We start from the raw sequence: 22,807 nt of genomic DNA on the forward strand, positions 1-22,807 counted from the left end.
GATTCAAGACCAAGGCCCTGGCTCTGAGGACATCCATGATGTTGGTGGCAAAGAGTCTCCTATGGTGGATTAAGTCATTGTTCAGAGTATTTGCTGCCTCTGCCTATGGGACCTATAGGAGGAATATACGTTTCTGCTCCATGGATGTCTGGCTTGGCCATTGACTTGCACTGGCCCCTGGAATGTGAACAGTGTGGCATGTGCCAATTCTGAACAGTTTGAGCAGAGGCTGTAAGGGTTATCAGGTGGTTCCACTATTGCTCTTTTCCCCTGCTGTGACACCACCATGTCCCAAGTAGGGCCCGCTCCTTCAACCTAAATTATGAACGAAAACAGTGAAACAGGGCAGCAGCCAATACATAGTGTACACTCAGTATGAACGAGAAACACATCTTGTTTGTTGTTAGGATATTGGGATCATTTGTTGCTGCATCATAGCCTAGCCTGAACTAACTGATACAGCTCTTTTTAGGGTTAGCCCTAGAGTATTTGAAGCTCATGCATGGTGATATGGAGAGCAGTGAGTCCTAGTGATGAGAGGTGAGGCGCAGTGTTCCCCAACAAAGAAAGCTTGAAGTGCTGACAAGTGTCACAGATCGCTCACACGTGATGATTCTTTTTTCTGGTTAAAATTCTGTTTGGCAAAGTACAATTTTACCATTTTGAATATGTCAGTAACTATAGGAGTTTCCAGAAAAGGCTAACAAAATCAGGCTTAAAAATAAATCTGTTCGGTGTATACACCAATGGGGAGGCACGTGGCCAAACCAGAGCCAACTGAACCAAGAGATGGTTATTTAAAATATATTTTTGTTAAGATCTCGGAGCTGCTCATTCATTTATGAAAGATGTCTGCTGAGGAATCGAATTGACAAAGTCAATTCTCCTTGTCAAACCAGTCAGCCACACCAGACTTGCTTTCAGTCAGTGAAGGTCTAATACCAGTTTTTGGTTCAATAACTATGTTGTCAGGCCTCCCTGTGACAGCCGTCTTGTTTCTGAATTCTAATTCTCGGATGGACAGATGAAGGATGGATGGACGGACGGACAGATGGATAGATGGACTGGTGGTGGATGGATGGACAGGTGGACGATGGACAGTGGATGGTATGGATGAATGGGATGGATGGATGAGATAAATGGATGGATGGGATGGATGGATGAGATGGATGGATGGATGGATGAGATAAATGGATGGATGGATGAGATAAATGGATGGATGGATGGATGAGATGGATGAGATGAATGGATGGATGGATGGATGAGATGAATGGATGGATGGATGGGATGGATGGATGGGGTGGGAAAGAAGAAAGGAGAAAAGAAAGGGCACAAAGGCCAATGTGTTTACCTCCTTGAATAAGTGTTTGCTTTGCTTTCCCAGGACTCTAGCTCAAAAGCCGTAGCATCTCTGAGAGTAATTAGGGGATTAAAGAGGTGAAGTCATTACACAAGAGCCACATCCCTCTCACTCCGTGTTCTATAACATGTAATTTGCAATATGTAACTGAATTTAAAGCAGCCCAGTGTGGCCCCAAGCAGCCCTGTTTCTAATGCCATCCTTCACCCTTACCAGACTCTCATCTAAGTCGGAAACTCTTTCTTTCTCAGCATACCCCAGTGCCTGATCCAGGGAGACTCACGGATAGGGAGATTTGAATTGTCCCTTAATTAGACAATGTGGCAGTTTTGATATCACCTAAGGTGCAGGGTGGGTGAGAGGTCTGCCCTGTTAAGTGGGGGGAGACAGGAGACTGAGAAGGGGGAGCTGTTTTCATACTCACACGGACCAGTTTTAGGAAAAAGACAAATGGAGATTGAGGGTCCGGCAGTTCATTCACTTAAAACCATCTTGTCTGCACCCCTTGGAAAGGTTTTGAGTTCGCTGGTTGGAGAGCACTGCTTTCATCACCTATCATTTTGCAAAAATAGCTATGGTCTCTGATGTGCAATTTTTTTTAATCCCCCTTAAATTCAGGTAAATAAGCCTGGATAATCTGGATTCTGATCCACTGTGTCTTTTCTATAGTGTAGCTGATATTGGCATCAAGCTTTATCTTATCAAAATAAACATGAAGTAGTTTCCAAAATATTTAAGTTCCATTTTCTAAAGTGCTGATTTTGGTTGTCTGAATTATAAGACATGATTTTTGAATTATTGAATGACATTGAGCTCCAGTAAGTATCAACTTACTCTCTTACTCGTCCAGGTTGTGAAATGTTAGTTGCTTATTTTCTCTGCCTTCACTTGGCATCCAACTCGTACCCCCATGTTAGATCATACTGCCTACCAAGGAGGCAGTCAGTGCAAGTAAAATTCAATCACGATTTGTGCCATACCCTTAAAATTTACGTTTTTCCTTCTTTTTAAAAAATTTTATAGTTTCATCTAGGAAAGTATCACTGGCTTTAATCATGTGAGATGACATTTTTGGTCAGTAATTCAATATTTCATTCACTCATTAAATATCTATGAAATGACAGAACATAAGTCCCTTGTGCCAAGTCCCTTAGTTGATTAGTGGTAGAGCCAGGGTTTGAACCTGCGTTCACCTGCCTCTCAAGCCAAGCTCTCCACCAGGACTCTGTAGCCACCTTCACATGCCAGGCGCTGTGTTTGGCCCTGGGGCTGCAGCCAGGAACAGGAGCAACAAGATCAGTGTGGTCTCTGACCCAGACACTCACATCCCGCTGCGGAAGGCAGACGTGGAACTGGCGTTTGAGGAGTGATGGTGCCGGGAAGGGACAGAGCAGAGATGCAGGGAGATGGCCCCAGGGAGATTGCAGAAGGGGTTATCCACAGTTCACCTGAAGGAGTTGGAATCAATCCTAATAAGGACGGGGAAGTCACTAAAGGACTTAAGCGGTCGAGTGACTCGATCACTTATACCTACGGATGCCCACCAGGACAGCCGAGCTGCCCCGTGAAGGGGAAAGTGCTGACGAGTGGCTGGGTGGAGAGCGGAAGTGGGTTAGGAGGCTGTTGCACGTCCCAGGCCAGAATGGATGGAGTAGATGGAGCAGGGCTGGGGCCACTGGAAGGGAGCAGCTGGACCACAGAGGTGCCAGGGAGGTAGAAGCTGCCAGACGTTTGACCAAGTGGAAGGAGGGGCTGGCGAAGGAATTGAGGAAAGTGGGAGCTGGACCACGGGGAAGGGTTGCAGTCACGAGTGCCCACTGCGCCCTCTTGCTGTGCAAAGGGGTAATACAGTTTATATTTCTAGTGTCACAATGACAGAACTGCCCCAGCATTGGCTGCCTTTCCGTGTTCCCCTGACTACCTGCGGCCTCTGTTCTCTCTGCTTTGTTGTTGGAGAACTAGAGAGCAACTTGGATGGTGTCAGGGACCTCTTGTATGATGGGGTGAGACTAAGTGTGACTTGAACAGAGGGAGCGCCCCTTATCACACGTGGCGCGCGGACACTCTGAACTTATCCTCTGTGCCTTCTGGATTCTAACTGGGATCATTATTCTGTAACTAACTGGGTCATCTGAAAACAGCACTAGCCCTTGGTTGTTTCCCGCAAATCCGGCAGGTGCCATAGCCCCTCATGTGCTCCCCTCTGTGGTGTGTGGGGAGCTTTGCACATGAGAGGCTATGGCTAGTGCAGCCTGGCTGCTCTGGGTGCTCCCTGCAGCTGACGGCCCGCACCTTCCCCCTCCCGTCCCATCCCCAGCTCCCTTCTCTAGGGTGTCAGAATTGCAGGGACATAATTGCAGTTGAGGGGCAATAGCACCCCCACCTGACTCTAACTAAGGACTCTCAATCTCACCCTAGAAACCTCAAGGATTCTGGGAAAAGAAAAGACCCCTTCCACCCCCACCCCCACTGCAGCCTCCAAAGCGTGGGTGGGACTCAACAGTCCTAGGTACTCCCAGGCCCTGAGACTTGTCTTGGCTTTTTTGTTTCACTGCCACTAGATGGCAGGACAGCATCATTTTATATCCATCTCACTGGGCTCAATAAACCAGACTTCCTTAATTCACCATTCTTAAAAAACAAAAATTTATTAAAATGTCTTCTACTTATCTGATTATTGAAGAACCCTTGGAAAACACAGAAAACCACAAAGGAAAAACATATTTATCATGTAAATTTAAAATTACTCAAGTGTTTAGACTATAAAAAATGACTTAGAAGAAATAAGTACAGTCTGCCCCCTGTATCCGTGGGCTCTGTATCTGTGGATTCAACCAATGGCAGATCGAAAATGTTAGGAGAAAAAAGTACCAGACAGTTCCAAAAAGCAAAACTTGGGTTTGCTGAGTGCTGGCAACTATTCGTATAGCATTTATATTGTTTTAGCCATTAGAAGTACTCTAGAGAGAATTTAAAGTCTGAAGGAGGATGTGCATAGGTTCTATGCAAATACTACTCCATTTAAATATGGGACTTGAGCATCCGTGGATTTTGGTATCCTCAGGGGTCCTGGAACTGATCCCCCTCAGTACAAAGGGACACTTGTGTGTGCCCAGTCTGTGTCCATTATGAGCCATAGTTTATGAGGCCTCATGTTGTATGAGAACTTGAAGAAGGATGCCTCTCATTGTAAAGGTAGCCCTGCAGCTAGCCCAGGTTACCTGCCACCCAAGGTAACGATGTGGTCCCTGCCCTTGATATAAACTCAAGTTTTAGTGAATGTCTAGGAAAATAGCTAAGAACAGGAAATAACTGATTGCCAAACTGTGGAGTATGGGGAGCTATGGGAGGCTGGGAGAGGAAGGGCGAGGGGGGCTAGAGGAGGAGTTGGGACTTGTCAGAGAAAAGGCAGTGGGGTGATCAGGGGACTGGAAGAGCCTGCCTGCTGGGGCTGAAGCCACCAGGGGCATGATGGTCAGGCCGGCCCACACTGCACAGGTCTGGGAAGTGGGGGAGCCCTAGGGCCATGTGAATTTGATGCTGGTGGCACCACTGGGAGCTGTTGCAGGTACAAGACCAAGCCCTGCCGCGTAGCCTGGGAGATATCCCCTCCCGGGAACACTTCAGCTATGAAATTAAAGGCCGTTTCTGAGCTCTGCTCAAGGTCACTGTTAAAGGAAATAAAAAAGAAAGTAGCAAACAGATTGCACAGGCTCTCAAATTTCCCCAGGGCCTTGGTGGAGCCTCAGGTGCCCCTGCTGAGGGATGTGTTTATCCTTCCAGCTCCCAACTGAAGAGGGTGGGAGAAAAGGCTTGTTTTCAAAACTTGGTAAACTCCCTACTTTTGAGCCTCAGGCTCAGATCCCTTGGGGTTTCTCCTCTGTATCATCTTCGTGTTCCAACCTTTGTCCTCCTGGCATGTGTTTCATAAATGCCACTTGGTTGTAATTCTTCTTTCTCCTGGACTGCAAATTGAGTTGCTCCACCAGTAAGTGTTATAATCAGGTCCTTATGTAAAAGACAAAAAACCCAAAACATGGTATTTGTGTAATTACAAGAAAGATCGAGGAAGTTCCCTCATGGTGCCGCAGGTTAAGGACCTGGCAGCAGCTTAAGTCATTGTAGCTGCTCGAGTTGTTGCTATGACACAGTATTCTATCCCTGGCCTGGGAACTTCCACATTTTGTAGGTGTGGCCAAAAAGAAAAAAAGACTGGGAATAGTGTTTCAGAAGAAACCATGCTTTGGAAGCAGAGAAAAGAACAAAGAAAGCAGACCTTACCTCATTCCAAAGACTGTGTCCCAAATTAAGGGAAAGCTTTTCTCTCACACTTGTTAATTTCAAGAGGCCAGGTCTGAGCCCTCTAAAAGCAAACAAACCTTAAAACATACCCAGGGGCTTGACTTTTCAATAAAGGAAGACTTCAGATTCAGACTCCAGGATACTGATTGTCTGTATGCAAATTTGTATATAAAGCGTAATAAAGACTTAATGCTGTATTTGAAGCAGTGATGATACTACTTAAAATGACAGCCGTGTAGTTCCAGTTGTGGCACAGTGGAAACGAATCTGACTAGTAACCATGAGGTTGTGGGTTCAATCCCTGGCCTCATTCAGTGGGTTAAGGATCCAGCGTTGCCATGAGCTGTAGTATAGGTCGCAGACACGGCTCAGATCCTGCATGGCTGTGGCTGTGGCTGTGGCTGGTGGCTGCAGCTCCAGTTTGACCCCTAGCCTGGGAACCTCCATGTGCCATGGGTTTGGCTGTAAAAAGCCAAAAAAAAAAAAGAGATAGCTGTGCTGGTGTGGAGTTGGACAACCCAGGTTCAGATCCTGGCCCTGCTTCCCCCTTTCTAATTGAACAAGCAGAGCAAAGGTTATGGCCTTTCTGAGCTTGGTTTCCTCATTTCCATGATTGGAATATGAATACCTATCCACTCAGTTGTTTGTGAGAATTAAAGTACCTGATGAGAAAGAAATCATAGAATCAATTTCAAACCAGGAGACTCCTTAAAATGTCGTTTGTCCAATTCTCATTTGTAGCAATCAAAGTTGAGACCAGGAGTACCCCATTGTGGCTCAGCATTAATGAACCTGACTAGTATCCATGAGGTTGTGGGTTCAATCCCTGGCCTCGCTCAGTTGGTTAAGGATCCAGTGTTGCCATGACCTGTGGTATAGGTTGAAGAGGTGGCTCAGATCTGGCATTGCTGTGGCTGTGGCATAGGCCAGCAGCTACAGCTCCAATTCACCCCCCAGCCTGGGAACTTCCATATGCCGTGGGTGCAGCCCTAAAAAGACCAAAAAAAAAAAAAAAAGAAGAAGAAGAAGGAAAAGAAAGAAAGTTGAGACCAGAGAGGTCAAGTTTTCTACCCACTGTCACCCAGCAGGACCAAGACCCAGGTCTGATGTGGGGTCCAGTGCTCCCTCCCCTCATATCAAGTGCCACCCACAGCTGCAGTGACATCAAGCTGTTCAATCACATTAATCCACCAGCAGAGCATTTTTTTCTTCCACCCAAGTGGGTCAGCAAATTTAATTCTTCATTGAAACTGCTCCCTTTCTGCTTCACTTCAGCCGAGGGATGGTATACAGACAGCATTTCAACAGGGCTAGCGATGGGCTTTCTGATACAGAGCGTCACGTGCCCATTTCAGGAGCAGCAAGCCACGCCTCTAAAGCATGGCCAAGGGGTCTAGAGACTTGGAAGCCGTCACTTCTACATGCACAGAATACCTCTCATTATTTTAGATTATTGCTCTTCAAGAGGGAGAGACTAAGCTCTAGGATTGACAGGAAAAGTGAGGAAGGGAGATCAATGTCAGGTTTTCACAGGAATAGACTGAAAGCACCATTCGTACAGAATTAAGCCCAGTAACAGAAAAGACCTGTGAAAATAAGCCCTGTTGCTTCTCCACGAACACATCATCACAAGTACGAAACGTGCATTATAACCTTGCGTGTTCCAACCCCAAGCTTGCTGGTGCTGAAGGCCTTCTGTCTGGCACACATCCATCAGCGTGTGTTTGTATACTGCTTGGCTGCAAGTGTCAAAGACAGATGAAGTGGTTATCTAAGAGTATAGGCTCAAGTATGCCTGCTGTTCAAAATTCTGGATTCTGCAGCCCCAGTACAGACGCCATTGTATCTTCCACGTCATTCCAGGCTATTTGAAGAGCCTTCAGTCTTTTGTTTCCCCTGAATGATTTTTTTTTAAGTCGTTTGTCAATTTTAATTGCCAGAGGTCTCTCTCGTCTTTTTTTTTTTTTTTTTTAGGGGGATGTTGGAAATATAGATGTTGGTAATTCTCCTTAGTCTATTTTCAACTGACTTTGTTTCCTCGTGTAAGTGTATTTTTGCAAACTGAGTTTCAGAGAAGAGTATAGAGAGCCAGTTTTCTCTCCTTCACAAGCCTGAGGATGGCGGGGGATTAGGAGGTTTGCCCGAGAGAGCAGGTGTGGTTCCCACTTCACACCTTTCATTGACTGTGACTTTGAACCAGGAAATTGAGAAAAGCATTGCAGAGGTGTTTGCCTAATAATTTTGGTTTTTATGTGTTCATCTTTTCCTCATTGCATTTGGAGGGTGAAATGGAAAAGGGTAGTAACTCCTGAATCATTCGCTTTATTCAAGACCCTTGAAAAACGTTTGTGTGCCTCATTTGAAAATTAAGATGTTTGGTATGCCTCTGTGGTCTTTTATTTTATGACTTATTCATTATTTTATTACACCCTTGAGTATCTTTATAAGGAAAAAAATAACCCAGTAAATTTGAACTCTTTGACTCGGCACCAGCCCACTTCCTACTTTGGTTCGCTTACATGTCATTTTACATGTTTTGCGATTCCTGTGTGTGCGGTTTTGCCACCTTTTATAGATTTGATACTTCGGCGGGTCTCCCACATCTGCACGCTCATCACTTTAAATAGCTGTGTAGTATTTTATTCTGCGGCTCCTCTGTGCCTTGCTGAGCCATTTCCCCATCGTTTCCAGTTTTCCACTCTTAAAGATGGTGCTACTGGCTGTTTCTTTGTGGAAATGTGGAGTTTTTTCCCCTTGGGATCCCAAGTTCCTAGAAAGTTGCTTTTTCTCTAGGGAGCTGTCCTGGAGTGGGGAGGATGCAGCCATGTGGAGCCTGGGCATTTCTGCCGGTCAGCAGAGAAGGCGGAGGCCAGTGTGACTTTCCCAGCCCCAGTGTCCTATGGAAAACTCCAGCGTGCAGTTCACTGCTGATTCAGGCACAGGCCTTCAGGGCCGGGCCGGCTGTGCCAGTCTTCTGTCCCTGCTCGGCTCCGAGCATGTTGAGTTTTTATTATTTCAGAGAAGAAGGAAACTCGCTGCCTGCTGTCACAGGGCGAAGCCTAGTTCTGATGCAGAGAGAGATGCTTTCCGATGGAGACATGAGGTACCGAATTCCCTCTCTCCTCTCCGTCCTGTCCTGAGCTGGGGATGCCCTCTCCTGAAATCTTGAAACCATGAATGAATCATCCCAAAGATATTTAGACAAAGCAGCTATGAAAACCAGAGCTCTAGTTCCGAATGGAGCAGCCCCCAGGGGAAGTGTGTGCCTGGTGGTATGTTTACTTTCGTGCTGATGAATGTCTGCAAACAGACGGAGCTACTGGGAATCCTATTCAGGGAGACACTTTAGAAAATAAATAGGAGCGGGTTTGCCTGCTTCTCTTCCCTTCCAAATATAGAAAGGTATAATTCACGTTTCAAGGAGCCTAGGGGATCTGTAAGAAGATAAAACCTGTATTTATCCATTCTGGTGATGGGGGGGGGAATTATACTTGTACCCAGAGTGGATTATAAAAAATGTTCGTGCCCTTTCTAAGGTTTTTCACTGCTTGGTGAGGTGGGCACAGTGGGGTTTTTTTTTTCCCCCCTATAATGTTTTCTGGTACAAATTACTGTACCAGTCTCTGTAAGGAAGTCTTTTTATATAAATAACCCATCAGAGCTTGGTTGTCATTTTTTGCCTCTTGATTTTGGTGAAATGACCGAGTTGGCCTAGCACTGTGAAATTTGAGCCTCCCCCCGCCCCCCCAAAAAATGGCTCTTGACCTAAGAAGTGAGGATAATCTAGTTCCTTCCTGATAATCAATGCTGGCGTTCTCTGTGTTTGGAGCAGAGGTCTGAGCTTACTGGAAAGCATCTGGGCAATGAAGTGCTGGCACTTGCCCGTGTTAGTGAGGACATACAACACCAGGAAACGTGAAGCATGGTTAGGTTAGGAAGCACCACAGTCAACCAGCCTGTTTCTGTAAATTAACTGCCTGTTGTATTTTAGTGCACCCTTGAACACACTTCCCAAGTCAGGAGTTCTACCAGACTTTCCTGGTGGCCATGAACTAGTTTCTCTGCCCTAACCAAGCACAGTGATTTCATGGCCAGATTTATTTTTGTTTAAATCTGCAACCAGTTGTGGAACACATGAGCTTTTAAGAGGATTTGGAACTTTTAATTCTCTGGTCTGAATTATCATAGCCTTGCACTTAACGGCAGCTTTCACAACCAGAATCCTGTGTTTCTCTTTAGCGTAGTGATCTTGGCTCTTGTGGGAGGGAGTTCCCGCTGTAGCAGAGCAAAACGAACCTGAGTAGTATCCGTGAGGATGAGGATTCGATCCCTGGCCTCACTCAGTGGGTTGAGGATCTGGTGTTGCCGTGAGCTGTGGTGTAGCTTGCAGATTCAGCTCTGATCTGGAGTTGAATAGCTGTGCCATAGGCCAGCAGCTGTAGCTCTGGTTTGACCCCTAGGCTGGGGCTTCCATGTGCCACAGGTGTGGCCCTAAAAAAAAAAAAAAGTAATTTTGACCAATGCGTTTGGAATGTAAAAAGGTCAAGTTAAAGACTGAGTGTATCAGCAGAAAATTAGCAAAGGGAGGGGACAAAATGGGGCCTGGGGCATAGAATGGGAAGTGATAGAATCTGGCTTTAAAAATACCCTGTCCGGGGAGTTCCCCAATGGTCTAGTGGTTAGGATTTGATGCTTTCACCATTGCAGCCCAGGTCCAACCCCTGGTCTGGGAACTGAGAGCCTTCATAAAGCCGCTGTGTGTTTCAGCCAAAAAAACAAAAACCCAGACCAACTTTAATTTGTTGCATCTTTCCATATCTCTCATTTGTACTTTGCAGAACGAATGGAGGTAATAATTATTAACACACTTGCTAAAGCGTAAAACAATATTAAAAACTACTAATGATACTTGTTCCTGGTGACTTAGAGCACATCTATAATTCCTCCACCTTTTCTCAGATTCAGGAGAAAGGCTGGCTTCTGCTGATCTGGACTTGAAAGAAGCACAGGTGCCCACCTGTTGGGGTCTGTGTCATGGCCGCTCTCTCATGTTCCAGCATCTTCTGCAGAAAGGCCAAATGAACCCGGGACAAGGAGAACAGCCACTTTTAGAAAATCTTATCTTTGGGGAAGGATAGCCAGCTGTAGAAGTTTCTAATTGGGAACTCTGAAAGCTTCTTATCATTCTCCATTCCCTCCTGGCCCCTACTCGGTGCTGAGCCATGGACCGGTGCCATCTCTTGGCAGTTGGCTAATTAATTAGCACTATCTCTTTGGAGCCCTTGAGGGCCTTGCTTCTGTCCAATAGCAGTTGTTTATCTGATGCTCTGCTTGGCTCCAGCCATTGATCTCCGAACAGACAGTAAGTCTTGATGAGCTGCTAACACTGGGATCTCGGCTCTCACCTCCCCTCACTGTGCTGAGAGTGAGATATGGGTACACCAGGGCGGTGCTGGGGACTCACCAAACTTGGTACAAACAAAGGAGGGTATGGATGGCATTGGTTGCAAAGTGGCATTTCCTGGAAACATTTTGGTTTTGCTGTTAAGTGTAATCTTGGTTTAATGTTCAGCTCAGCTGTCACCTCTGGGAGACCTTCCAGGTTTCGTGGAGAGCTATAAATCCCACAGTGACCTGAAATATAACCCCACTGCTGCCCCGGGCACCCTACACAAAGCTATGCTCCCTGAGACACCTCAGTTGACCTTCTGGCCAAGAGCTAAGGGGCCCCAAGACTGCAGCCATGTGGAAAGTGGTGTTCAATAGGGTAGGGTGAGCTGGTGCCGTCCAGCCTTCATGGGAGGGAGAGAGGCTGGCCCAGCCTGGGTTCTGGAAGTAACCAGAGGGCTTGCAATAAGGGCAGAGGCAGCGATGAAAAGTCAGGGCCAGGCAGGCCCAGGCAGTCGGCTGACAGGCTAGTGCTGAGGTCCTCAGGCTTTAGAGGGTATGAGTGTCTCCAGGAAAACACCCAGGCCTGACTCTGATCTCAGGGTCTAGGGCGAGGCCTGGGAATCTGAATTTTAACAAAGAAACCCTGGAATAAGGGACTGGGTGTCAGACCTCAGAATCAACCTGCTCCCCATCCCGGCCAGCTTTGTGATCTCGGCGAGCCGATGTGGTCTTTTCCCGTGAACTGGGGGTTAATGCCTCACAGAGGTGTTAAGATGACATGAGATAATATATGTAAAGTGCTAAGTGTTCAAAAAGCAGTACTTATTAGAACTGTGTTTATTGATTGTTGTTACTGTTGACACATAGAGGAGGGAGAAGTTTGAAAGGCTAGAGAGAGGGGTAAAATCACAGTGGAAAACAGAAAAATGGGGTGTTCGGGGATGCCTTTCAACAAGTCACACAAAAAACATATGAATGCAAAAAAAATCCCAAAAAGTAATTTTCAAAACAGGTCAAATTTTTTTTTTTTTTTTTTTTTTTTTTTTTTTTTTTTTTTGGTAACTTCTGGGCTAGGGAACGAACCTGCACCACGGCAGCGAACTGAACCACAGCAGTGGTGGATCCTTAACCTGCTGCACCACCAGGGAACTCCAGAGTAGGCCAGATCTTAAAATCCGTTTGCAGCAAGTGATTTTTAAATTTTTAAATCGTAATTTTTATTTTAGTCTTTTGAGTAATTAATGTATTTATAGATACAAAAAAGACACATGGCCAAAATTCTTTCTCCTTCCTGCTGCCCTCCTCTTGGCTCCCTTTGTATACAGATAGCTGCTTTTGATGATATTTAATAAGTAACATGAGTCATTATGACCTCTTTTTACCACTTACCACGTGCCATACACCAAGTGCTTGGTGAATAGTAACTTGTTTACCAGCTCTGGAGCAGATGCTGTAATTTTGTCCTTCTATACAAGGAGTACACTGAAGCACAGAGAGGTTAAGTAACTTGCCCACAATCCCTCAGCTGTGTGGTGGAGCAGGGTTTCACACCCAGGCAGTCCAGCCCCAGAATCCATGGACGTATCCATTATATTCTCTCTTGAAATGTCAACTTTCAGTATAACTCTTGATAGTCTCCTCATGCAAATACAAGCAAGATGCTAATTTTTCCCAAGAGGTCACATCCTTCTTCTGTCCCTTGGTTTTGTTCCACACGTAACACTGCTTATTGGCCGTCATCAGGGCAGGGAGAGCTTCCTTATTATTTTTTTTAAGTGTACCGTGTGATTTGGATTCAAAATCAACCCTCCCTTTCACAGTCCAACCAGGAAGTAGAGACGGAAATGGGTCTTGATAGCCCTGCTGGTCACTGTGGGAGGGAGTGGCTAATTGAGTAAACTTAGGTCTGCCCGCCAGATCTTTTCATGGAGGCCTGCTATTAAGGGTCAAACTTGGAGATGAGAGTGGCAAGGGGGAAAAGGGGGACGTGAACTTGTCCGTCCAAAAGTGTCTCCAAATACTCTTTGGTGTCACACTCAGAAGAAAGGCTCCAGGCGAACAACTGTCCTGTGTTCCTGCAGAATCAGCGACTAGGGGCTCCCTAACCTAAGCCCTTCTTGGGAGTCCGCACCCTTCCTAAATGTGAGGCTGTACTTAATTCTGCAGCCGCCTGGCAGTGGGAACTGGCAAGATGGAAGGGGTGGCACTGCTCCTTCAGGAGTCTCCAGGGAGAATGGGGTGAAAGGCAGACAGATGATCCCCAGGAGAAGGGGCCCCAGAGCCCCACAGCCGGTAGGTGGTAGACTCTTTCCCTTGCAGAATAGATCCATGGGCAGTAGACTAAAGTCCACTTTGTTTTTTTTCCAGGCACTTTCTCCCTCGTGCCTTCTCGACTACCACTTAGTGTAAACATAACTTTTGTATACACTGGGAAACCAAAAAAATCACTCATTTTATTGTGGTATTCACTTCATTGCCGTGGTCTGGACCAAACCCACTGTATTTTGAGGTCTGCCTGTCTATAGTATTGCATTGTAGTATTCCACAGTTTAGCCAGGCTCCTGTAAATGGACATTCAGATTATTTCCTGTTTGGGGCTATTACTATGTAGTACTGCTATGCGCATGGCTGACTCTGTCGTTAGGTAAATGTCTGCTCTCCTTTGGGCTCGGCACCCAGAGTGGAATTACTCTGTCATAGAACACACCCAAGGTCAGCTTTCGCAGATTCTGCCCGTTTCCCACAGTTTCTGTGCTGCGTGGGCACCCCCAGCAAAGCGCATGGCAATTCCAGGTGCTGAACGTGGTCACAGCACACGGTAGCCATGCCAGGGCGTGTACTGGTACCGTGCGCGGATTTCCATTTGCATCTCTCTAGCAGCTAATGAAATGAAGCAGGAGATCCCGTTCATTTTAAATATGACAATTAAACAGAACCATCTGTCCACCCCGGTCTTTTCGGCACACATATTGCAGCTTTCTTGGGCAGCCCTTTCATGCTAGTAGTAAAAATCAAGAGATCAGGGAGTTCCCAGGTGGAGCAGTGGGTGAAAGATAACGACGACGACGTTGTCCCTGCCGTGGCTCAGATTTCATCCCTGGCCCGGGAACTTCTGCATTCTGCAGGTGTGCCCCGCCCCCGCCCACCCTCCTCAAAAATCAAGAGGTCATTACTGCCCAAACGTCTTCCACAGCCCCTGACTGGCTTTATATTTCCCCAGTAAGAAGAAGAAAAGTGGCTCAGGGAGCTCAGTCAAGATCCCCCGGGACCGAGAGCCTACGTTTCAGTATAACATGGATTTTGAGAAAGTGGGCAAATGCATCATCATTAACAACAAGAACTTCGACAGAATGACAGGTAGGTGCTGTGGGCACGGCCTATCCCCTTCTGCTCCCCTCCAGATTCTTCAGCTTGCTGTGCCCACCTGCCATGGCAAACAGTGCCTCTGTCCACAGGTGGTGTTCCTGGTGTCCCTGTGTCCCGGGAGAGGGATGGGGGAGAGATTGGGAGTGTTCAGTCTGAGATTCCTATCTGGTACCTTAGCAGATGTGGGACCAAAGGGTAGAGGATGAAGGGGGGCTATTTGACCTTGACAGACCTGAGAGTCACCAGGATGAAGCTCACCTTTTGCGGGTGGGCTGAGTTATCCTCTCCTTTGAGTTCACTTCTTATTTCAGTCGCTCATCTAACTTGCGACCTTGGTAGCCCCTGGCACGGTGGTACCGGCACGTGGCACTCACTGTGGACTCGGTGCTTGATTCCCACAGGAATGGGTGTCCGCAACGGGACAGACAAAGATGCGGAGGCTCTTTTCAAGTGCTTCCGAAGCCTGGGTTTCGATGTGACCGTCTATAACGACTGCTCTTGTGCCAAGATGCAAGATCTGCTGAAAAAAGGTGCACCCGGGCCTCTTCCTTCAGTCTCCTTCCCACTCCCGAGAAGTGGGGGGCCCCCCTGGTCTCCAGGAGTCATCTTTGCAGGCAGGAGGGAGGGATTTCATTGTGGGAAGCCCTTCCGTTCTCTGGTCACTCCATACCTGTCCCTGGGGCACCTGTGTCAGGAAACTTAGATCTCTCCCTGAAAAGCTGATGTCAGCTTACATCACAACAGGAGAAATAGGTTCCATATCTACAGAATGGTCTCAGTGTCAAAAGGCTAATTCCTAGGGAAGTCGCAAGTCTTTCTGTCCAAAAAAGACTTGAAGTATATACACTTCTCCCTGGTGGCAGAGAATAATGGGCCCCGTACACTTCGGAACTGCCGTAGCTTTTAATATGATGTGTTCACAAAGCTGTTTCTTTATTAGATCTTCAGCACAGCCCTTGCTGTGGTGGCCAACAGTACTATCATGCCCATTTCATAAATGTAGGGCCAGAGCTTTAGAGAGGGTCAGGGACACGCTGAAGGCACCGTGTGGTTCTAAAAGGGGCAGAACCGGAGTTCCCATTGTGGCGCCGTGGAAATGAATCTGACTAGGAACCATGAGGTTGCGGGTTCGATCCCTGGCCTCGATTAGTGAGTTAAGGATCTGGCATTGCCATGAGCTGTGGTGTGGGTCGAAGATTCAGCTTAGATCCCACGTTGCTGTGACTGTGGTGTAGGCTGGCAGCTGTAGCTCCGATTGGACCCCTAGCCTGGGAACCTCCATATGCCGTGGGTGTGGCCCAAAGAAGTAAAAAAAATTAAAAAATAAAATAAAACACAGCTTCGAACTTCAGGACTGAGAAAAAATAAAGTAAAATAAATAAATAAAAGGGGCAGAACCAAAACTCGAGCCTTACTCTCCCGATTTCCAAAACCATTACCGTTCTTTGACACCACACTCTCTGGAGTGGGTGACACCCAGGGTATTTTCTCATTTCGGGCAAATGATTGAAAGTAATGCCTCGCTAACTCACTAGACAGTGGCCCATGGGCAGTGGGTAGATGAATGCACAGTTCCAGTCACTGCTGCTCTCCTTAGCTATGCAGCGAAACGAAAAAAGATCCCTGTCTCCTGTAACACCCTCTCTTAAATACCCTGTCTTATTTTTTAAAAACTAGGCATCTTTTCCTTATTTCTTTCAAATGCCACTCTTAAAAGCGAGCCTTCTGTACCCTAGTAGGCCACATGGTAGAGCAGACCGCACATCAGCCCAGGTTTGGGGTCTCATCCCGGTTGCAGCAGCTGAGCGAGCGAGGCAGAGCACCTGTGCCTCCCTGGTGCTTTGCTTTCCTCCAGGGCGGATCATGATACCAGCTCCTCCTGCATCCTGGGGTTGAAGTGAGGATTAGCTGAGAGAAGGTTTGGGAATGTGGTTTGAGAAAGGTACCTGTGTATCCAGATGTTAGGGCTTGTCCCGGTTGTAGTTTCTGTTCTTATGAGCAGTGAGTCATTCTGCTTGAGCCCAGGATATGTCAGGATCACAGAATTCTCATTTCTTGTCTCATCAAAATAGCAATGTGATGATTTTTCTTCACTGGGCAAAGTTCTAGGACCTCTCCGAGATTCCATTTTTTTATCAGTGAAATGGAAATAAACGAGGCCTGCTTCAAGGGGCTCTTGTCGAAATTAAATAACTCGGGCAGAGTACCTTGGTCATTGTCTGCATGTAGGAGGTGCTCAAGAAATTCCACATCTAATCTTCCTTCATCATTGATCATAGACAAGAAGGAAGGATAGGTTATTGTAATTAGCTAGCTAGTTAAATCACAGAACCTTAGATGTGCTCAGGCTGAGCCAACCCACTACATTGTTTGTGATTCCCATCCTCGATATCTTCAATTGACAGCCAACCTAACACTTTTTTCTTTCCTTCTTTTTGTAATTTTATTTTTTACTTAAAAAAAAATTTTTTTTTTTCCCCTAGGGCTGCACCTGAAGCATATGGAGGTTCCCAGGCCAGGGGTGGAATCAGAGCTGTAGCTGCTGGCCTGCGCCACAACCACTGCAACGTGAGATCCAGGCCGCATCTGCGACCCACACCACAGCTCACCACAGTGCCGGATCCTTAACCCGCTGATTGAGGCCAGGGATCGAACCCGCAACCTCATGATTCCTAGTCGGATTTGTTTCTGCTGTACCACAACGGGAACTCCAGTTCCTGCTTTTTATTTATTTATTTATTTTTTATTTTCCCACTGTACAGCAAGGGGGTCAGGTTATCCTTACATGTATACATTACAATTAGGTTTTTTCCCCCAGCCTTTCTTCTGTTGCAACATGAGTATCTGGACAAAGTTCTCAATGCTATTCAGCAGGATCTCCTTGTAAATCTATTCTAAGTTGTGTCTGATAAGCCCAAGCTCCCAATCCCTCCCACTCCCTCCCTCTCCCATCAGGCAGCCACAAGTCTCTTCTCCAAGTCCATCAGTTCCTGCTTTTTAAATTGTGATAAGATATACATAACATACAAGTTATCATCTTGACCTCTTTAAGTCTACAGCTCAGGGACATTGAATACATTCCCATGGCTTGACACCCGTCACCACCATCCCTCTCCAAAGGAACTCTCTCCATCTTGCATGACTGCAACTCTGTCCTCATTAAACACTAGCGCCCCATTTCCCTGTCCCCCCAACCCCTGGTGACCACCGTATGCTTTCTGCCTCTGTGGACCTGGCTGCTCTGGAACCTCATAAAAGTGGAATCATAAAGTATTTTTCCTTTAATAACTGGCGTATTCCACTTAGCATGATGCTTTATTTTCTTTAACAAACACTTGCCCCATATTTCTGTGGTCTGCTCTACAAGTATCAACTCCTTTAGTGGATACCGTTATCTCTATTTGACAGACAAGGAAACCAAGGCATAAAATGGTGAAGCACCTTGCCCAGGGTCACAGACATGACAAAGGCGCAGCCCTCAGCCTCCCAGCAGCTGCCCGAACCCCTTGTCCTTGGGACTCTCTTCCTGGGGAGGCAGCCCCATTCTGGTGTCAGGCTGCATGAGAATTCTAGAATTCTCCTTCTCTCTTGCTCCTCTCCAGTGTCTCCCAGAAGTATTCCTCCACCCCCCCCACCCCCGTCCGCCGCAGCTGCCAGGCTGGAAGGGAAGACCACAGCTGAGGTCCCACAGGACTGGTGTTTTAACTTTTCCATATTTAAATCACTTGCTTGCAGCTTCTGAGGAGGACCACCGAAATTCAGCCTGCTTCGCCTGCATCTTATTAAGCCACGGAGAAGAAAATTTCATTTATGGAACAGATGGTGTGACAGCAATAAAGGACCTGACGGTGCATTTTAGGGGGGATCGGTGCAAGACCCTTTTAGAGAAACCCAAACTCTTCTTCATTCAGGTAACTCCCCCCCCTTTTTTTGAAGTTTAGAACATATTTCAGTTGTTTTTCCAGCTTTATTGAGGTCTGATTGACGAACAAAATGATATTCAAAGTACAGAATATGATGATTTGATAATAAGAGTCAAATTAACACATCAGTTACCTCAGATAGTTGCCACTTATTCTGATTGGAACATTTATGTAAGGCTTCCTTATCAAATAGAAGCACCATGCTGGATGAAATCCCTGGAAGTTATTCATGTTAAAATGGAAAGTTATACCCTTTGAACTCTATCTCCCGACTCCCCCCACCCCCACCCCCCAGTACCTGGAAACCACCATTTTATTCTGATTCTATTTTGTTTTGTTTTCCCCTTTTTAAAGTCAGTAGAAACGGGGAAATATTAGAGAGTGACTTGAACTGTATCGTTTTCACAAATTCACGTGCCATTTCCATGGGGGGGGGTGGTATGTGAGTTTGGGGTTTGTCTTCCTACCTGAAATGCTTGGCATTGGATCACAAATTAGGAGAGCCGCTTTCGGATCTGCTTACAAATGAGACGCATCCTCAACGCCTCGTGCTGCTGCTGGACCATGCCGCGTAGCCCTGGGACAGCACAGGGCACGGCAGGGAACACCGCTCGTGCTCCTGGTCCCAGCTTCACAGAGGCATCTCTGCTTTGGTGTTTAGGCTTGCCGGGGCACGGAGCTCGATGACGGGATCCAGGCAGACTCGGGGCCTATCAATGACACAGATGCTAATCCCCGGTATAAGATCCCAGTTGAAGCCGACTTTCTCTTCGCCTATTCCACAGTTCCAGGTATCACGTCCACCATCTGCTCGCCGGCCCACGCCATCCCACCCTCGGAGCGCAAGCTTAGAGCTGTATTAGTTTTCTGCAGCGATAAGTGACCACAAACATCGTGGTTAACACACAAGCGTATTATCTTACAGTCCCGGGCGTCAGAACTCCACAGTGGGCTGGCGGGGCTGCATTCCTTCTGGAGAAGCCCTTGCTTTCCTAGCGTGTTAGGACCTCCCGCATCCTTGGCCGATGGCCCCCTTCCTCCAGCTTCAGAGCCAGCAACGCACGTCTCTGACCCTCCTTCCATCCTCACACCACATCCGGGAAGGGTTCTCCTCTTTCGGGTCCTTCTGTGACTAGACCGGCCCCATCTGCATAACCCAGGATAATTTCCCCGTCTCTTTTCCTGGCCCTCAGTCACATCTGCAGAGTCCTTTCTGCCACATCAGGTAACATTCACAGGCCCTGGAATTAGGGCCTGGACATCTCTGGGGACCATTATTCTGCTCACCACAGGGATGTCACAAGAAAGCTGAATTCTCTCATTTATGATAATTATTGTCATTGGTAATTATAAGAACAAACATTTCTGTGACACTTTACAATTTACAGAGTGTTCATGTCTTTTACCTCAGCCATCCCTGAAATAATTGTGTAGGTAGTTAGGAAAGGTGTTTACTGCCGTCCTAATTTTATTTTTTTTAAATTGAGCTTGGGTGAATTTAAGCGACATGCCCGAGGTCATAGAGAGATTCAGGTATATGATAGAGCTTGAGCCCCGGCTAGGATTCCTTAATAGGGCAGCCGGTAAGCAGGCACCAGAAACACCAGTAGCAAGCAAGCCTCCTCTTCCTTTACCAGGCTCCAGGTTTGCCTGAGTCAGTTCAGTGAAGTTCCTTTGTTTGGGGCCAGAACCATCACTAGGTCTGAATTCTCCCAGCTGGAGTAGTAGTTTGTCAAGTGCTCCATACAGATGTATTGGTTACAGTCAACAGGCCATTGTGTTTGGAAAACCAGCCCTGGCAGGTTTTGTGAGGATGATAGCATCGCAAGTGGTAAGGATCCTGTAAGAAAGAAACTGGGTCTCGTACCCCTGAGAAGGAGGCGGAGTCGTGGGGCACAGATCCATGTAAACCCATCTGTTGGAGGTGCTCTGAGCCAGGTCTGGCGGAACTGAAGGAAGAAGGGTAAACTCTAAGGAGGCAGGTGAGCGAGGCTTTGCGGGGGGGGGGGGGGGGGGGGGGCGGAAAGCTGCTGTGACTGAGTCTTGAAAAGTCAAACAGCAGGAGGCAGGGAGAGGTGGCTCACCAGGCAACCCAATGCATTGTTAAAACTCAAAAGGCAGGACCCCAGCTTGGGCTGCTGTAACATAATACCACAGACCGGGAGGTCGAAATTCATTTCTCACAATTCTGGAGGTGCGGAAGTTCAAGATCAAGGTGCCAGGCATTGTGGCTTCTGATGAGAGCTTGTACCCTGGCTTGTCAGTGGCTGCCTTTTCACTCGCATGGCAGAGAGAGAGAGAGGGAAAGAGAGAGAGAGAGAGAGAGGCGCCATAGCACATGTGTAGCTGGACGTGGTCAAGGTTCAGACCTGGACAGGTAGGCGAAGGACCCTGTTGTGGTGGGCCCTGTGGGCTGTGCTCAGCAGCCTGAACTTCACCCTGATGTAGGGCTTCAATGTTGAGATTTGCATCTAGAATGGTTACCTCGTAGGGCGGGGATTAGAAAGCCCATCTGCCGCACAGATAAGCGGGAACCGTCATCTCAGAAAAGCTCGTGTGAACGCCCTAAACACCGACCGCTCCTTCTGGGTGATGAGCGGAGCAGCGGCTGGGTCGGCTGATTGTGTCTCCTTTCTCTCCCACTGAAGGCTATTACTCATGGAGGAGCCCGGGGAGTGGCTCCTGGTTTGTGCAGGCCCTCTGCTCCATCCTGAACGAGCACGGGAAAAGCCTGGAGATCTTGCAGATCCTCACCAGGGTGAATGACCGGGTGGCCAGGCACTTTGAATCCCAGTCTGACGACCCTCGGTTCCACGAGAAGAAGCAGATCCCCTGTGTGGTTTCCATGCTCACCAAGGAACTCTACTTCTGAAGATGACCGTTTCAGGGGCGCATTCTAGCTGAGAGGTTACGGATCACTGGTTGATGAATCAGAAAAAAAAAAAAATTGGTGCGGGATACTCTTGAAAGATCCGGAAATTCTGAAGGATTTTAATTTCAGGAAGATTACTAATTCAACGGGAAAGAAACTTTCTGGTGCTGTCCTACGTTCTCTGAAATTTCAGGGACTTTCTCTTTTTACATTGTTATCCATTTGATGACTTAAGATTAATTTTCTGTTTGTCTCTCTTTCTCCTTGTTGTCACACTTAGTACATACAACAAAAGTGACCTCTGCAGATGGCTTTTGGCTTTGTCCACTGTGATCGGTGGTGACATTGGTCAACTCTTAGAGTCATATTTGTACCTGGCAAAGAGTGCTTGACGAAAAAACAGCCAAAGGGATATTCATTCGCCTGTATTGCAGGCAGTGGGTACTGAGTGTGGTTTGAGTGATTTTTTTCATTGGCTTAGGGCAGATTCTCATGCAAAAATTCCCAGATATGTTATAGGGGTCGGGGGTGGCGGGGGGGGAGTGTAATGATTCTAATATGTAGCAGTCAGCATCTAGTCAGGAAAACAGAAGCCATTCTGAGTGTTTCAGTAGAGGGAATTTAAGAGAAATTGACATACATAGATGATGAAAGAGAAGATCAATAAAAGGAAGCTCTTGCCACCTAAGGCTTTGAGGGGGTGTGATTCTTTGAGTCCAGAGGCTGGGGTTGTCCACAGGAGCTGGAACCATGGCAGGGGCTGGCTGGTGGAGCTAGTGCCCCTTAGGTGTTGTAGGAAATGGAACTGTGCCAGGGACACAGCCACTGCCCCAGATGGGGCAACACCGGATGACTCAGACATGGAAATATACCCTGGTTTCCCCTCTCCTTCTGGCCTTTAGTCTTTGTCCAGGACCTTGGCCCTTTCAGCCCCAGCTGGGAGGGATCTGGCAAGGGCCCTGGGAAGTCTGGTTTCCTGCAGTACAGAGCACAGCAAGGGGCAGTGAGTCAGGGGAGGAACAGGAAATAGGCCGGGCTTACAAAGTGAAGAGAAGGAATCCTTTTCCCTGTGTTCAGTGATTCATCCATTCATTCCTTTATTCATTGAGTTGTCAGATAATCTGTGTATTGCCGACCATGTGCCAAATAATTTGTTTCAGCTGGAAGATATATCTGGAACTTTTTAGGTTATTCCAAGCCTTATTCTGGAGTAAAATTTTTGTTATCTCTAGTTCTCTAAATTGGGGAGGGTTGATGGCGAAGATATTTGCACTGTGTTCCCAAAGTGGTGGTATCTTTTGAATTCCTGATAAATTACTGTTTTATTCTGCCTAATAACTTGTTAACAAACATTTATATTTATTGATTAAAATGCGATTGCTTAATTCCTAACCTGTTCAGTTTGCTTTCCTTTTGAAGTTTTGTTTTTTGGGTTTTGTTTTGTTTTGTTTTGTTTTTAGTGGCAGTGGGAAAATGAGAAAACAGAATAAGAAATGGCCCTCATGACTTGACTTCCACACAAAATGTAATTCATGCTTGTTTTGAAGCTAGAACACTAATAAAAACAAGTAAATAATCACTTAGAAAGCTGAA

At 46.8% G+C, this 22,807-nt stretch overlaps 1 protein-coding gene across 7 annotated transcripts in view; it reads left to right on the top strand.

Moving 5' to 3' along the window:
• The window catches only part of CASP7 (caspase 7), a 31,932-nt gene extending 9,326 nt beyond the window's left edge, over positions 1 to 22,606 (top strand). For 2 of the 7 annotated variants that reach the window (XM_021073318.2, XM_021073319.2), the window contains exons 3-8: positions 8,456 to 8,765; positions 14,274 to 14,410; positions 14,821 to 14,949; positions 18,155 to 18,330; positions 19,004 to 19,133; positions 20,991 to 22,606. In XM_021073318.2, coding sequence (XP_020928977.1) covers positions 8,456 to 8,765; positions 14,274 to 14,410; positions 14,821 to 14,949; positions 18,155 to 18,330; positions 19,004 to 19,133; positions 20,991 to 21,214 — 1,106 coding nt within the window. In that variant the 3' untranslated portion in view covers positions 21,215 to 22,606. Of the gene's footprint in view, positions 1 to 8,455; positions 8,766 to 14,273; positions 14,411 to 14,820; positions 15,442 to 17,290; positions 18,331 to 19,003; positions 19,134 to 20,990 lie in introns of those variants that run through there. The other 5 variants (XM_021073323.2, XM_021073322.2, XM_084994349.1 and 2 more) reach the window with 3 other exon arrangements.
• Positions 22,607 to 22,807: the final 201 nt, after the last annotated feature.

Source organism: Sus scrofa, chromosome 14 (assembly GCF_054392235.1).
Source record: "Sus scrofa isolate SSC_HxYL_T2T_F1_AM1 chromosome 14, Sscrofa_HxYL_maternal_Yorkshire_Landrace_v2.0, whole genome shotgun sequence".
NCBI classification, from domain to species: Eukaryota; Metazoa; Chordata; class Mammalia; order Artiodactyla; family Suidae; genus Sus; species Sus scrofa.